Source organism: Protopterus annectens, chromosome 9.part0 (assembly GCF_019279795.1).
Source record: "Protopterus annectens isolate FY-2018-M chromosome 9.part0, PAN1.0, whole genome shotgun sequence".
Lineage (NCBI taxonomy): Eukaryota > Metazoa > Chordata > Ceratodontiformes > Protopteridae > Protopterus > Protopterus annectens.
In genome coordinates this window covers 657,622,610-657,638,644 of record NC_056743.1, presented here as the reverse complement: position 1 = coordinate 657,638,644, position 16,035 = coordinate 657,622,610, and the positions used below count along the sequence as shown (strand labels likewise).

Below are 16,035 nucleotides of genomic sequence, written 5' to 3'. Positions count from 1 at the left end.
GAGTGAAGGATAGAGAATAGTTTCCTTGTTCTGATATTTATTAATTCATGGAATACATAGCTCAAGGGGTAGTAGCAGAAACAGCAACCATAAAAGGAGCCTGCCTTACTCACATCACATAATGATCAAAAGAAGATCATGCACTTTGATAAAGTTGCAAAATGACATGTGGAATACTGGCGCACACCAAAAAAAGCATCACTGAGAAAAATCATTGTACTATTCTAGGCTGTAGCTGTCCTATAGACAATGCAGAGAAAGGCAACAGAAATAGTAAAGGTTCTTCATAAAAAGCAACAAGAGATTAACATGTATTTGAAACAAGGGGGCACACAGCCAGAAGACATGATGGAGGTACTGAAGTACCTCAGGGAAGTCCACATAATCCTATGTAGCTGGGCACACAGACTCCTGTGCAGTTGGGTGCACACAGTTCTATGCAGTTGATTACAGAGTTTTATGCAGCTAGGGGCACATACTCCACTGCAGCTGGGTGCACATAGTCCTGTGCAGCTAGGCACACATAGTCCTCTGCAGCTGGGTGTGTGATGACGCACCACTGCCAAACAGTAACCAAGGAGCCTCAATCTTCACCACTGGCATCAGTGGGGGAAACGTTCACTGACAGGATGACAGGTACTCACACAGTATTTCCAGATGCAGCTCTCTACATCAAGCACAATTTCCCTTAAAAGCACACACAAACCACAGTCATTTACTGTAGTGCTGGGGATCCAGTCGTAGAACTACTTCCTTTTGTCATCTGTGTCACATAAGACTGTTGAAGGTGACACCATTCCTCTCAGCTCTTCTGCATTTGGTGGAGCACTTCAGTTTTAACATCTAAATCTGTGTCTGCTCCACTTCTACAGGAGACTACTGCAATTTATTTTCTTTCATTGTCTCCATTGTACAGCCAATGAAATAGGAACTTCCTGGAACTTGTCACAGTCAGAACAGACCTTAGTGGAAATGCAATCAACACAGGATAGGGGTGCGGTAGTGCTGAAGGAATTGTCTCCCCATGTTTATTGTGCATCTGTTAAGTAAGTGGTGCATTTGGAGCCTGTGTGTGTGTGTGTGTGTGTGTGTGTGTGTGTGTGTGTGTGTGTGTGTGTGTGTGTATATATACTCATGCACACAGGCACAGGCATAGCTCTGCTTTTTAGCTGCTGTATCTAATTTTTGCTCATATTTTCACTATGTCCTTTGACTCTTTCATAGGAGTTTTAATTTTCTGGTAAATCACTGAGGATTCCAACCATTCAGTTATGTCAGTCATTAGAGTTTCATAGTTCTTATTGTTCAGAAATGTATTTTAATACCACACCTGTTGTTCTATTAACTTTAACTGTAGTGCAATATTTAAAAATTGTTCCTTTCTGGGACAGTTGTTCCTCTATTATCTTTCACTTTGTCCAGAATTGTTGAACAAAGAAGTTAACAGGCATTTTGGTCTGTTCCTCATAACATGTGTGGCTTTTGGTCAAGTTGTTGTGGATTACATTTATTAAATAATGATAGACACAAGTTTCAGACTTCATATCTTTCAGAAAATGTTTGTTAATACAAAGCTTGTTATTCTAACAATGTTTTAAGAAAGTGAGAGCAATATTTAAAATACATCTGAGTATTTGTCTCTGATTCTTGAGTTAGGTTGAGAAGGCAGAGGGGGCTGCAATGGGTTGTAGTGCACGGCTCCAAGGACAAGAAGCAAGTGGCTGAAATGGTCTCATCTGGGTTTGCATGTGTGTGCTGGTACAAGGGGTATATCTCTCAATTGTTCTTAATTTTGCCTCATATTTTCGATCTGATCCTCATAAATCAATGGTTTGCTGGTAAATTGTGGCTTGCAGTCACCAAATAATGACATATGTGGGCTTTGGACTTAAGTCTTCCAGAAAATGCTTGCTAATACAAGCTGTTATACTAGCAACTTTTGAAGATATGCAATATTTAATACCTATTCCTGATTTTGGGTTTTTGTTCATTGAGATTAGTGGTTGAGAGTGATCAGTGAAGTTGCAGTGGGTCACAAAGTATGTCTATAAACCTATAAGAAAAATGGCACCAAGTGAAATGTTTCAGAACAATGCCATGCTTCAAATTACTATTAAACATGTGTTTTGCATTACCTACAAATGCAGTAATACATGTTTGGGAGGGTGTGTGGGCTACAACAGTCTCAAGACCAAACATGGTCATTAGTATATACATCCTGCCACTGATTATGGATGTAATGTACATTTTCCTGTTTTTTCTTCTAACAATATCACTTCATACTATTTTAAGGTATAGTCAGTATGTGGGGGATTAGTACACATTTAAAGATATAACTTCCTAGAATAAAATTCTTTGGTAGTTATACAGGATCACCCTTTCAATACAAGAGCTATCTTAAAAAAATAACTATGCATATATGTTTTACTAACTCAAGGATTCTGAACAATGCAAAAGGCTCTTTAATACACCACTGTGTATGATCATTTGAGTATGCCTGGACATAGGGGAAACAAACTGTCTCATGCAATTACATGAAGAAATACAGTAAAAAAATGAATAAACAAACTTGATTACAATGTGTTGTTTAAATACCAAAATATAATTTATTGCATAAAAATGTAGTTTTCACATACAATTTAATACTGTTTATAGCTGTACATTTCTGTGTTAAGTAACACTACTTTCTGCTTCTGGTCTAACCAGTACAACATTTTTATTTACTCTTCAGCTCTACTCCTACCATCTAGGAGTAAATTTTAAAGTGCAAAGGACTTTACCAAGATCCAGGAAAGAACTATTAAGACACCAGTAGAACATTTGAATGATTGCTACATACTGCCATAATGTAAGATTCGGTACTTGTACAGGATTCCTAATAAATAAGTATAAAAACACAACACTCCAGATATATTTACAGATATTAAGTTCATTATGCATTAGTGTTTTGATATGAAAACGAGACTGTCCTATTAGTGTGACCTGCTTTAAGCCACACAGGGTGCTTTTTCAAAAAAAAGATTTTGCACAGGTCATTTACCAAATTTTGAACAGCTTTACATGAACATGAATCCTAGCTGATAAAATGTTATTCAGTTCTTAAGCATGAGCTCAAACTGATGTCTCCGCACTAGCCAGAACATTCTCTTCTATCATGGAGGGCTTTGCCATTAAGTGCCTCAAGATAAATTTGCTGAATCAGTTCAGCACATTTTCTGCCAGTACATTACTGATCTTAACACTGTCTTAACAGTTATTGCACTATGCTATTTACAAAACATCAACAAGTTTGCCAAGAATTAATGATGAATGTTCAGTTGTTTATAAAAATATATTTTAAACCTAAGCACAGAAAATTAAATGCAAACTCAACAGTCATCCTCTTGAGACTCGTGCTACACCATGTTTCACAAACACAAGTAAAATGAGCATAAAATAGTGAAAGCTAGAATGAAAGAGGCAGAAATTGAAGTTTAGTTTACTTTCAAAAAATATACAAATCTTAGAAAATCTCAGACTGCAGTACAAGCATGTATCAAATTAACACCTGTAAATTTAACTGCATGATGTTCACAAATAATGAAATTTTCAGTTTAGATTTTTCACATCTGCATGAATTTTTTTTATTTTTAGAATATAAAACATACTAAAAGGTCCCTATATTTGGGTTTACATCAACATGAACAATAACCATAATTATTTAACAAAGCACTAATTCATAATTAGCTCTCATTTTTAGAATACTACTGGCCATGGCTTTAAAAATGTTCAGTCAAGCAACCTGCAATTTTGTGTTGTTTGAAGATGCAACAAAAAAGCTTTTCAACTATTTATCAGTATTGCACAATATTCATAATGAGCTAGATTTACTTTTATGCTGTAATTACACTTATTGGAAAATACATCGTTTAGCTTACTTTGATACAGTCAATAGCAGCCTTTTTGTATATTTCATCTCCTTCTGAAGAGCATTTTTTCACAGTTGGCAGTTAAGCGCCATCACTACAATGACCAAATTGTTTTAAAGTGCTACAAAACAGCTGCCCAGCAGCATACTTCTGTAACCTAACATGTTTATGTTAGGAATTACCACAATGCAATAAATAGAAATAAATCTGGCACTGTAATATTAGTTTCCTTCTACAAATCTAGTCCAGTCCTGTCAACAATGATTTTGATGAAGACAGTATCATTTTTGATGTAAGGACTATTGGGAGAGAAGAGACGACTGTGCTTGAAAAACTGTGGGCTTCCACTTGCAACATTCATCTGGCTCTTTGGCTTGTGAAAAGAAGAGCTAAAAGCATCAGGTATAAAAGTTTCTTTCACGTGGTTGCCATTGACCTGGTCCAGAAGCATAAAGGTGACCTTCTGTTTGAAGGGCCAAGGGAGAACATCATCAAACTCCCTTTCATCACTGCCAGAAAAAGGGAGATGTGCGTGTCCTTCCCACTGCCATCTCCATTAGGGTATATCCTGCAGCAGAGCTTGTAACCAAATGGATTGGTTGAGAAAGGGGATGAATAGAAAGAGGTCTTCTTCCCAGATTTTGCACTCCTCATACAAGCATTAAAGTTTTCCAGCTTCCACACAAGGATACCACTATTGCCAATCAGAGGGAAGTTTGCCGACTTTGACTGAATCCCATTTGTCTGGTTTGTATTCTGTAGATCTTTAATAATTTGTTCATACTCAAAACATTTTTGCTGCAAACTTTCAATAGTACCAGCGTATCTGTCCAATTCTTTGTTTAGTACACACACTGCCTTTTCCAGATATTCCATTTTCTGTGAAAGAACAGCGGTTTCATGACTTGCAGTTCTGTTGATTTCATGCCAGTTTTTGCTGTCCATTTCGTCACTCATTCCCTGTTTTGAATTTCTGCTTACCAGTCCTGTCAGTGTTATAAGCTTATCCATTACCAACTGTTTGAATTTCTGATTGACTTCCTCTTCATGTGCTACCTTTGCCTGAAGGTTTAGTGTCAGAGACATAAGGTCACCTATCATAGTTGCTTGTTGGGCTTCTGGAAGTTGGCAGTGCTGGCTTTCTTGGTACAGCTGTAACAAAGAAAGTCGTTACCACAGTCATCATTAGCATCACTAGTCATTTCAATGTCATACATTTTCAAACATAAACAATCTGTATATTGTATATTAAGTTTTTTTACTCTGTAAAGGCAACAGCCGAGGCGCTAGAGACGAGACTATAAGGTTTTATCAATAAATTTATCTGGGTGGAAAGTAGAGCTGTCTTTCACTGGTTTTTCTTGTGGTTAAAACAATCTGTATATTGTGCCCACCTGGACATATATCCCACACTGCCAGCAACTGAACAGGTATCCCACACTGCCAGCAAGTGGACAGGTATCCCACACTGCCAGCAAGTGGACAGGTATCCCACACTGCCAGCAAGTGGACAGGTATCCCACACTGCCAGCAAGTGGACAGGTATCCCACACTGCCAGCAAATGGACTATTATCCCTCATTATAAGTAACTGGAAGGTACCCCTCATTATCAATGGATATGTATCCGGCATTGCCAGTAACTGGACAGGTATCCCTCATTACTAGTAACTGGGAAGGTATCCCACAATACCAGTAACTAGGCAGGTATCTCTCATTACAAGTAATTGGACAGGCATTCCTCATTATCAATAACTGGACATGTATTCCATACTGCCAGTAACTGGACAGGTATCCTTCACTACCAGTAACTGGACAATTATTCTTCATTACTAGTATGGCAGAGGAGTGGCCTTTTTGGTCACTACTAATCTGGCACTCAAAAGTTCACAATGCTGGATATTTTAAAGGAAATGTTTTGATGACCTTCAGATTTCAGGCAAAGCAAGGATTTATATATATACCAGAAACTACAACAAGCACATCTATTTTAAACAAATTCTCATACACTAATTTTAAGCAACAGCACAAATATATAAAGAAAGACAGACTGTAAAAATTGTTTCAAATTCTCACTCAGACAATGTATTATTAATATAAATTAAACCAAAGACTATCCCCCCCAAAGTAGCACATCCGTTTTCCCTTTTTGTACCAAGTTAAGGTGTGAAAAAGCAAGGCATTAAGACTGTGATAACAATAGAAGATTGAATTTTAAAGAAGCTATAATGTGGTCATAGACTCACTGGACTTTTTACAGGCGGGCACAATGAAAAGTCAAAAAATTCTGAAAACAATAATTTGTAAACTTACCTCTATTTCTGTGCTACTTTGTCTGCCATGGAGTGGAATGCTGCTTTGTTTTGCACAGTTATTAAGGTGACCCTGAGTATTCAAAAAGAAAAAGACATGCCTGTTAGAGGTCATGTATACTTCATGTAGGACTTTACAAACCCTGTATGCACTCAAAATTAATTTCTCACCCATCTAAAACATACAACTCTTAACATTTTATCCTTACACACTTTAGCACACACGTATTTAGCATTTAAGAACTATTTTATCCTGGAAAGCACAACTGCCTAACCCTCAAAGCCAAATGTGTAGAAGCAGAGCAATAAGTATCTCTTATTTGCCTCTCCACCTTTGCCAACACAACCCAATTACCCAAGGAAAAGATAAAGCACTTTAAATTATCTCCCACTTTTTTGCTTTGTTTGCTTTTTATCCTCAGTATATATAGTCCATACTATAGTTCTTAGGTCAGCATGCATTTTTGTTATGCTGTCAATCTTAGTTCACTGTACCATGATGGGCAATTGGGCATTACCAATTCGACTAAGTCCAACTGGTTTTGTTGGTACATCTTTACATCATTTCTTAAGCAGCTCTTGCTTCTAGTTCTGTATACTACTGCCCTGATTTAAATTCAGTTTAACATTAACTCCCTCGGCTGGCCTCAAAGTGATCCTCTTGTATCAGTGCCCTGAAAATGGTCTGCTTGCATCAGTGCTCTCCCCTGGTTAACAAACTTAAATAAATTAAATCTTCCTGCTAGCAGCCCCATCACTGGGCAGCATTCAAAATATTCAGACTTTTGCCGAGTGGAAACAAAAACAGCTCTGAGTTCTTGATACATAAGAAAGTGTTCAATCAAGTTCTAAAGCCCGCTGTACTACCCTCTGAGAAGATAGCTGGATTACAAGACTGGCACTTCTGACATACAATTCCTTACAGTCCTACTCTGATTACGGTTATGTACTGCTGGGCTCTGCTTTAATTACTTACAGCCACAAGAGCACAAAGAACAGGATACTGCCCTATCCTATCAAGCAATGATGTAAGCACTACAGGGCAAAGCACTGCAATAATGCCGGCTTTATATGGTTACAGGCTCTTTAATATATCTTATACACAGTGTGGTACTCCATTAGGAGCAATTTACACTATTCCACCACTGCATTATACGTGCAATACACGCTGCAAGATAATACAGAATACATTACCAGGAAAAATAAACAGTACACATCACAAGGCACTGCAAGAAGCACAATGCACCCTGGCAGATCCACCCAAAAGTACACATTATAATTCCTGCTAGACAACCGTGCATACCGTTATAGGTACAGCTGCTAACAGTGCCAGGTAATGGAGGGTAAGATTATATTCATGGCTACTTACCTAGCCAGATAATTGTGCATATGATTATGTTCATGGCTGATGACCTCACCAGGTGCATATGCTTATGTTTATGGCTGTTGACCCTGCCAGACAATTGGGTGTATTCTTATCTGTATGGCTGTACATACTTTCAGGAACTAAAATGTGCACTCTAAGGTATTGCTGTGCAGACTGCTAAACATTGCAGGAGAAGCTAAGAATTTCTGCATATGCATAAGGGCGATGTAGTGCACAGCAGTGAAATAAAGGCATAATACTTAGTAATAATTTTGCAGCATGTACTTGTAGGAAATCCAGTGCACCTGCTAGGTGAAGCAGTACAAGAATTTCTGGTACACACTGCAGAGTAACAGTACATTTAATTAACCTGCAAATGCAGCACTGCAATTGTCATTTATGAGGAATTGAATGCAATACTCAATTATACAATGTCCACCAAATCTAAATTTTAGATATGCACATCTGTCCAGTATATTTGCTACCAAGAGATTCTACATGCACTTTCTGCACTGGACAAATAAATTAGGTTTGCACCACAAAGAAAACATGACAGCTTCTGATAAGGTGAATTTCATACCTTCCGTTTACATTTTAGATGTCTGTATGTCAGATACATGTGTATGTATGCCTGCACATCTCACAGATAAATGTCAGGCACTCACGGTATTCCAAATATAAGTGTCAGGCACTCATGGTAATTTTTTTTTTTTTTACTGTAAATAAGTCACTCTGTAGATGTATTTGAATTATCTTGAAACTACAGCATAACAGGCTTTTCCACCAAGATCTCAGCATTCTAACTAACACACACACACCTGCCACCACCACATACACATTTCCTATTCTTAACTAAATGTTAACGGAATCCATCTAGCAAGCAAAATCTAACCTTTCACCAATACCCACAATACACAAAACAGATAGCAGGGATGCCGTCTAGAATTGTACAATGCAAATTCAAACAAACCTAACACTCAGATACCACTAGTGCAAACATTTTACCCACCTGAATCCAGATATAACAAATGTCATACATTATACGTACTTTTACTGTGTATATACTTCATTTTGTTTACTTCAAAAATGCCATGAAAACATCTCTCTACAGAAATCAACTAAATCTATTTATGTATGGTTTACATTTCATTTCAATTGTGTATTTACATCTGAAGATTTCACTACGTCATTAGAAACAATTTCTTTCATATGTTAGAGAAAACATTCTAAAATGAAGTACCTGTAAGTCAGACCACGTCAGAGAGATTTTACAGTTTGGACAGGTTACTTTTCTCCATTCGCAGCTGCCTTCAGTATGGGAAGCTATGTCTTTTCTGGGACCAACAAATTTACATCCCAAGTTTGCATTTGGACATGACTGCTCCAGATATTCACACTGCATCTTGTGGGAGTGCTAGACATAACATAAGATAACCTTAATACAAACAGCAGTAATGTACAGGAAAAGAATACCAACTCACTAAATTCAGCTGTAGTAAGTAGTTGTGAAAGCTTTGTTGTAAAACAATGACACAAACATTGAAAAGTGTGATGTAATACGCTAATGGCTGTGTTGTTCACCTGGTAACTATTTATTTATGTTTTTTAACCAGGTACATAGGCTGGTCAAACAGACCCTTCCTGGCCATGATCCAAGTTCAATGAACAAATTCATTTATATTGACAGACTTAAAATTTCTCACCAGTTACACAGCAAAATAGGATTACAACATAGTAATGTTGCCTTAATAAAAGCAATCAGACCAAACTGCAAGTCAGCCAAAATGTAGGTGAAGGCAAAACAATCAAAATTAGTTGTCTGTTGAGGTTGCCCTGCAGCAGCTTAACTGAAGGGACTGATGTGAATTGCAGATGGCAAGTCTGAGCTTGGGAATGGATCATTCATTTACAAAGACCTATCTGAGCATTTGTGTTGACAGATACACTTTAAACCCTCTGTGTCCATAACTGATGCCATCTTTGCTTTTTCTGTGAAAACAGAATCATACTCAGACCATGTCAGGCAGCAAAGGCTACAAAATGAGGTGTTTGTCTGGACTATGAAAACGTTTACGTTTTATGATTTACTGTGGCATGATGGTTACTCTTGTGAAAACTGATAATTCCATACACAGATTTATATGCATTCCCAGCAAAATTCTGCAGCCATTTTACCTTGTTGTGCCCCCAAAATCTGACGTATACATTCTATACCCGTTAACTTACCAAGTAATGTCCTAAAATGCCTTTCCACTGACATCCATGGGCTGCTGCAGGACAGTGGATCTCTGTCCTAAACACATCATTTTCTGCTGCTTTGTCTGGATATACCTACAAAAGAAATTATGACAAAGGAAATAAACTATATAGTTTTTCTTTTCTAAACATTTCTGACTTATTTAATTTCTGACTACCTTTTGACTTTTTTCATATTGCAAACTGATACCCATGGATCTAAACTACATGAATTTCATACTGTCTTCGATGCTGGCAGGCAGGTGACAGAAAAAAAGACAACTTCAAGTATACAGGGGGAAGAGTCATTTATTGCTTGTGGGATCCAAACAGTATGTCAAACATTAGAGACATATGATCTGCAACATTTGAGATCCAGGAGGACAGTGGAGGTTCCTCACATATTTCTGATCAAAAATCTGATAGCATTTGAAAAGGATTAATACTAGAGGCAGCCTCGGTATTTTCCTTAGATGATTTCTTATATTTCAGTCATCGTTTCTGATAATTTCTATTTTGATCTGTTGCCATTCTATATACTAAAAAATGTAAGCAACAGTCACTAAAAGTAGAAAACCGTCTGCCTAGAAGGAAGACAATGCTCATATTTTCCTACATTAAACAAATAAACAAGAAATATATCCATTTCTTAGCTACACAGTAAGTATTTAGTACAAGATTTCAGTACACAATTATTTTACTCTGAAGACCTCCAATGAATAACTAAAAAAATGTATCCCTATAACACCTTACTGAAAAAAAGTGGTCCTTGTGTAGGAAATGGTACTTGACACAATTTATATTTATTACAGCACCATACATCAGCCATTATTTTTACTACCCCCCCCCCCCCGGGTCTTCTCTACCAGAGGTGGCACCTTTTCACCCTTATGCTGTTGAAGCAACCAGCCACATGAGACCCAAACCACCACTCTCCTAGATTAGACAAGTGGAACAGCTTCTTCCCGCTTCAAACAATGACTGCTGGCTAACTAATAGGTTGGACCTGGTATCGCAACTCGCCCACTTCATCTTGTTGCCAGTAAAAACTTGTAAAATACAATAAGTGACAATAACTTATTTATTTAAAGACAGCAACTATAACTAAAACAATTCAAATTTGTGAGAAGACTCTGATTACTTGAAGAATTAAAATCTCTGTATGAATGCTACCTTCTGTTTTTCACTGTAATAAAAGCTAACAGCATTGTTCTTAAACCTGTTATAGTATAAGCAATAAAAGTTATGTTATACTAACCTGTGAACTGGAAATAACTTCTTGACATACGTAACACATAGCTGGGTCAGAGTCACTGTAAAATCAAAAAAGAAAAAGAAAATCTAATAACTGATAATTAAAAAATACAGTATGTTCTTATCTAAGCTACACTTTTACGGAACATATATTGCATTCAAATGTATTACGTAGAATATAAAAAGAAACTGTATGTACAAGCTTTATTAATTTCTATTGCAACAGCATATGGTCTTTGTGATACGTGACTTCTTATGTCTTTTCAAATCAGATATTGATCAAATGTTATGGCAAGTAAGAAAGCAAATACAATAACACAAATGAATAATGGAAAAAACTAAACTTTAAAAATTGTGATATATGTGTATAAACTTATAAAATGATCTATGTGTGAGGGTTAAAGTAAAGAGCAAAATGCTGATTGAGTTGTAATTATTTCATTTCAGGCTGTCATCCAAGTGTTTATTATTAATTGCTAACCATCAAACAGGCATTTTTTTAATCAGAAATACAAAGCTATATGCATTCAATACCCCATGCTACCCAATATAAGATCAGGTAGACTGAGCTCAATGACGTTTTAAGACCACTAATTTCTTTGTTTTTTTTTTAATTTTTTCCTATTTTCCTAAACACTCCTGGTGGTGAGGTTGGAACTACAGATTCCTGTGGTTGTTAATTTTTTTACACATTAGACAAAACCTACATGAATTTTCTGCAGCAATTTTGCCCCTTCTTCCATCTAATCAGAATTAAATGGTGGTTGGAATTCTTTCGGCATTAACAAAGTTGACAGGTAGCATAAATGACAAAGGAAGGGATCCTACAGCAAGCAGTATGGAGTTAGAAGACCCTTAGTGGGATATCATTATAAACATCTGGCCCATGGGCAAGCCAACAGACGTGGGGGATTTTAGCAAGTATACAGCTACAGGAATCACTAGAAGACTGAAGCAGTTGGAATGCCCTCATTTATGAAGGAGCAGAACAAGATGGTCCCATCATGATTAGCACAACCAGAAGAACCCAACAAGTCTAACAATTTCTGAAGTTACAGGAAGTACTAAAACTGGGAACCGATAAAAGTGGTAAAGAGTCAGAAGGCTCAAATCAGGATCACACAATGTGGGGGAGAATTAAGGAAACAATTGTTTCTTAGTACAAATGGCTTAACCAGAAGACCACTGGCATGGAAAACAATCAGGGGGTTCACGGCAGTTCCCACTTGAAGGAACCTTCCTGTCTAATATCAATGGATGTACACTTCTTGCAGTTCATTGGTTAATGACTGTACTCAGTCTTCTAACATAGCTTTGTGGAAGGGTGGTTATCTCCACTTTTCAAACAACCCATTTTGAAGTGATTTGTATAACTGGGTGACAGATGTAATCAGGATGTGGATGAGCAGGATTCAGCTGACCATCCCACCCACCATTACCAATACAGTTAGGGAAGACCAAAGGCTCTGTATCACCCAGAATAAACAAATTTGCCCTACAGATCAATAACCTGAAAGCATTACTCAGCATAACTGCAAACAAGTTTAATGAATAAACTCTAGCAGTACATGTTCATGAGGTTCTTCTGCAATATTGCAGTTGAGGGCCTCACCAGATGCGCAGTAGCAAGCCATGCAGAAAACCCACTCTCGTGATATGTCATTCATGAATATGCATTCCCTCCGAATGTACAACCGAAGAAAATGTGCACTTGACGTTGTAATAGGACTGTAAATATAACAGTAAACTGAAGTATGTGTGAATGACATTTAAACAAAAAACACTTTCTCGACCTTGGGGTATTTTTATTTTATTTTATTTATTTTATTTATTTTACATTTGTTGACCGGGCTATTTCAGTTTCTTAGAGGACTGCCAACTGCTAAATTATGGATTTGATACAACGTAATAGCTTCTTATTTAAACTAAATCACCAAAATCTCATACTGACACTGAATGGTTATGTGCTGTCAGTACAGCATGCAATCGTATGGAAGTGTAACTGCTTCTTTCTTTTACTCAGTTGTGGGGCTAGTCTTAAGTATTACAGGGTGTTGCAGCATGACTGAACTTTGATATGCACATATTGTGTATAGTGGCAAGTTTAATCGACCTAAAATGTTAAAAAAAATATATAGAATTTATCGCCAGTTGTTGAAAACCCCAAGTAATATGAAGACCGGGTTGTCACTCAATTTGCGACACGCCCACTTCTGCGCGAAACGAACTGGTGGGGCCCTCAACTACAATATCGTTGGTTCTTCATGCCATACCATCCCACTACCTATCTGATGTTACTAAGTAAGGAGACTGCTACATAAGCATTACTTGCTCTGTTATGATTTTAATACATCAAAATAAAACACTTGTTATACTCAATGTGCTCAATATAATGATTCGGAATGGGATGGAGATTCTAAATCAGACAAACTACACAGCTAGAGAAAATTCAATGCAACAATGATGTCTTTATAGCCACTTATTCCTGATTACTAGGCTGTTCATTGATTGTACATTTTTGCATCCCAACATCTTCTCTGATGTTTGCAAAACTGTCAGCTATCCCTCTCCAAAATGTAGAACACTGCCTCCAATAGGAAACAAATGTTCAAAATGTGGTACATTTACTAACAACTTCTACTAAGAATCTAATAAAATGGGTTACTTTACACTTACAAAAAAGGTATTTTGAGAAGTTAATATGATTCAGTGTTATTTACCATGCATAAAAAATCTTTATGAATGTATTACAGAAACGAGGAAAACAATATGTTCCTGTAAATTTCAAGTTAGGAGAAGCAAATGTACGAGAAGCATTCCCCATATGCGTGGTATGAATGTCAGTGTCACCTCAAATCTCATACAGCTGCAGGAAAGTGTTGCTGTAATACTTATCAATACTTAAAAAAAAAACGTAAAACACAGCCTTGTGAAATGTTTTGCCTGAAATAGTAAAGCGCACATCCAAAGTTTAACTTGGCCCAGAGTCATGCCAATCCCCTATAAAGATAAAAATCTGGATGGTTGCACAATTCCTGCAGTTCAGTGGTGGTGAATGACTGTATCAGTCTTCAACCATAACTAGTGCTACTATTTGGCTTTGTTGGATGGGGGGAGGGTCGTCTGTTCTTTTACGATGTTAAGTCTTTTTGTTATCGAAACAGTCGTAATAGGACTAAGGTTACCTGCTTAGAGGATACATGGTCTCCGTACCTCTGAACTGTACACATTTTCGCAAAATACCCAGATTTTTACCTCAAATATTTGGTCTGTTCCTCAAAATCTGTGGTTTTCTGGCAAATCACGGAGGGCTGGAGTCACTAAACACTGACCATTTAATGACATTTATTTGAGTTTCATACTTCATATCCTTCAGAAAATGCATGCTAACACAAATCATGTTATCCTAGCAGCTTTCTAAGTTTATAAGAGCAATATTTAAATGCTGTCCCTATTTTTGGGCCTCTCCCCTGTCCGCACTTTTGGAGGTTGAGATGTACGATGGTCTAACCAAAAGTCCGACACACGCCTCAGTACAGATGAAATCCCTTATATTATGATACAGACTCCCTTAATTCAAACAACCATCAGCTGCTCGTCCCATATTATTCTCCCTTTTCTCTCTCTCTTTTTCTACTTACTTGAAAAGTTTCTCCAGGCAAGTTTTGCAGTACCGATGGCCACATTCAGTCTGTCTAGGCTGAACCAAAAGATACCGGCAAGCAGAACACAGCAAACCAAATCCATGTGCCTCAACAGCTGGAAGAATTCCACTAACCACAGCAACCATCACTGTCCTTGACAGACGTTCAAATAAATACGAAATCAATAAATAAAGGAAATACAGACAATCTGAACTGATTACAGTATGAACTTCATCTTGTATTTATAATGCGTTTCTAGATCACGTGATAAGTATATTCTGTCTTGAAGACTTACGTAACTACAGTTTCCTGGCAACTGCTGGATTTGTCTAGTTTCAAAATACAGCAGGGATACACCTACTGTCTTTACGTGTGTATGTGTTACAAAATTGCATTTAATCAGCATTTTTCAGGATCTTTACGATGTTCTTAAAACCACATTTCTACAAAAACCCTAAAGATAAACCACAAATGTAAATAAACACATCACCTTTCCCCGCGTCGTCTGGACACTGAACATTTGTAAATCATACCCTTAGTAAATGTTCACAGAGATAGACGAAATAAGTCGCCTCTTCGCGAAACACGTCCGAATTGGTTTATAACAAAACAGTTAAACGTGGCAAATATTTTAATTCGGAGATCATCGAAGTAGTTGTAATTGTCACTGAAGTAGCACATTCCTTAGCCCCGTTTCACCTAATTCGACATTGCTGTCTGAGTTACCAAGTTTGTGGCACCCTCTCATAATCAGCAGTTCACATAACTATCAAAAGAATCTGGGCCACATTTCAAATGAATCAGGGGTAGGGGAAGGAATCTAGAAATAATCAAGCACACTTGTAAAATACTAGTACTTTTAACTTGACACCTCGACAGAATAAGAGAATATGAATTAATATAGCAATAACCCACGCCTTGGTGTGGGTAATGCTAAATTTACCCATGGTTGGCGTGGTTTGGTCCCGAGGCGAGCCGAGGACCAAACAAAGCCAACCGTGGGTAAATTTAGCATTACCCACACCCAGAAGTGGGTTATTGCTATTATGACATTATTTAAGAAAAGAAACTATTACTTTTCTTAAATAATGGCATAGTATAATGCCTGTTTACTGCCCTTCCGCAGATGTCTGGCATCCGCGGTTCTGATGTACCGCGCCTGCGCAGTACATCAGAGTTGAGCAAAAAGCGGAGAAAGCAAGATCTCCGTTGCTTTTTAAATGTGTTAGCTATGTTAAATGAGTTTAACATAGCGAGACAGTTAAAATAAGCAACGGACATCTCCGTTGCTTATTTTAAAACTGTCTCGCTATGTTAA

General features: G+C 37.3%; 1 protein-coding gene across 1 annotated transcript; it reads right to left on the bottom strand.

The window, feature by feature from the left end:
* Window positions 1–2,583: 2,583 nt before the first annotated feature.
* On the bottom strand, window positions 2,584–14,936 carry LOC122811417 (TNF receptor-associated factor 3-like). The gene is given in 7 exon segments (XM_044083247.1): window positions 2,584–4,406; window positions 4,409–5,060; window positions 6,220–6,291; window positions 8,825–8,998; window positions 9,811–9,915; window positions 11,078–11,132; window positions 14,715–14,936. Coding segments are annotated over 7 exon segments (1,473 nt in total). The 5' UTR covers window positions 14,864–14,936; the 3' UTR covers window positions 2,584–4,140.
* Window positions 14,937–16,035: the final 1,099 nt, after the last annotated feature.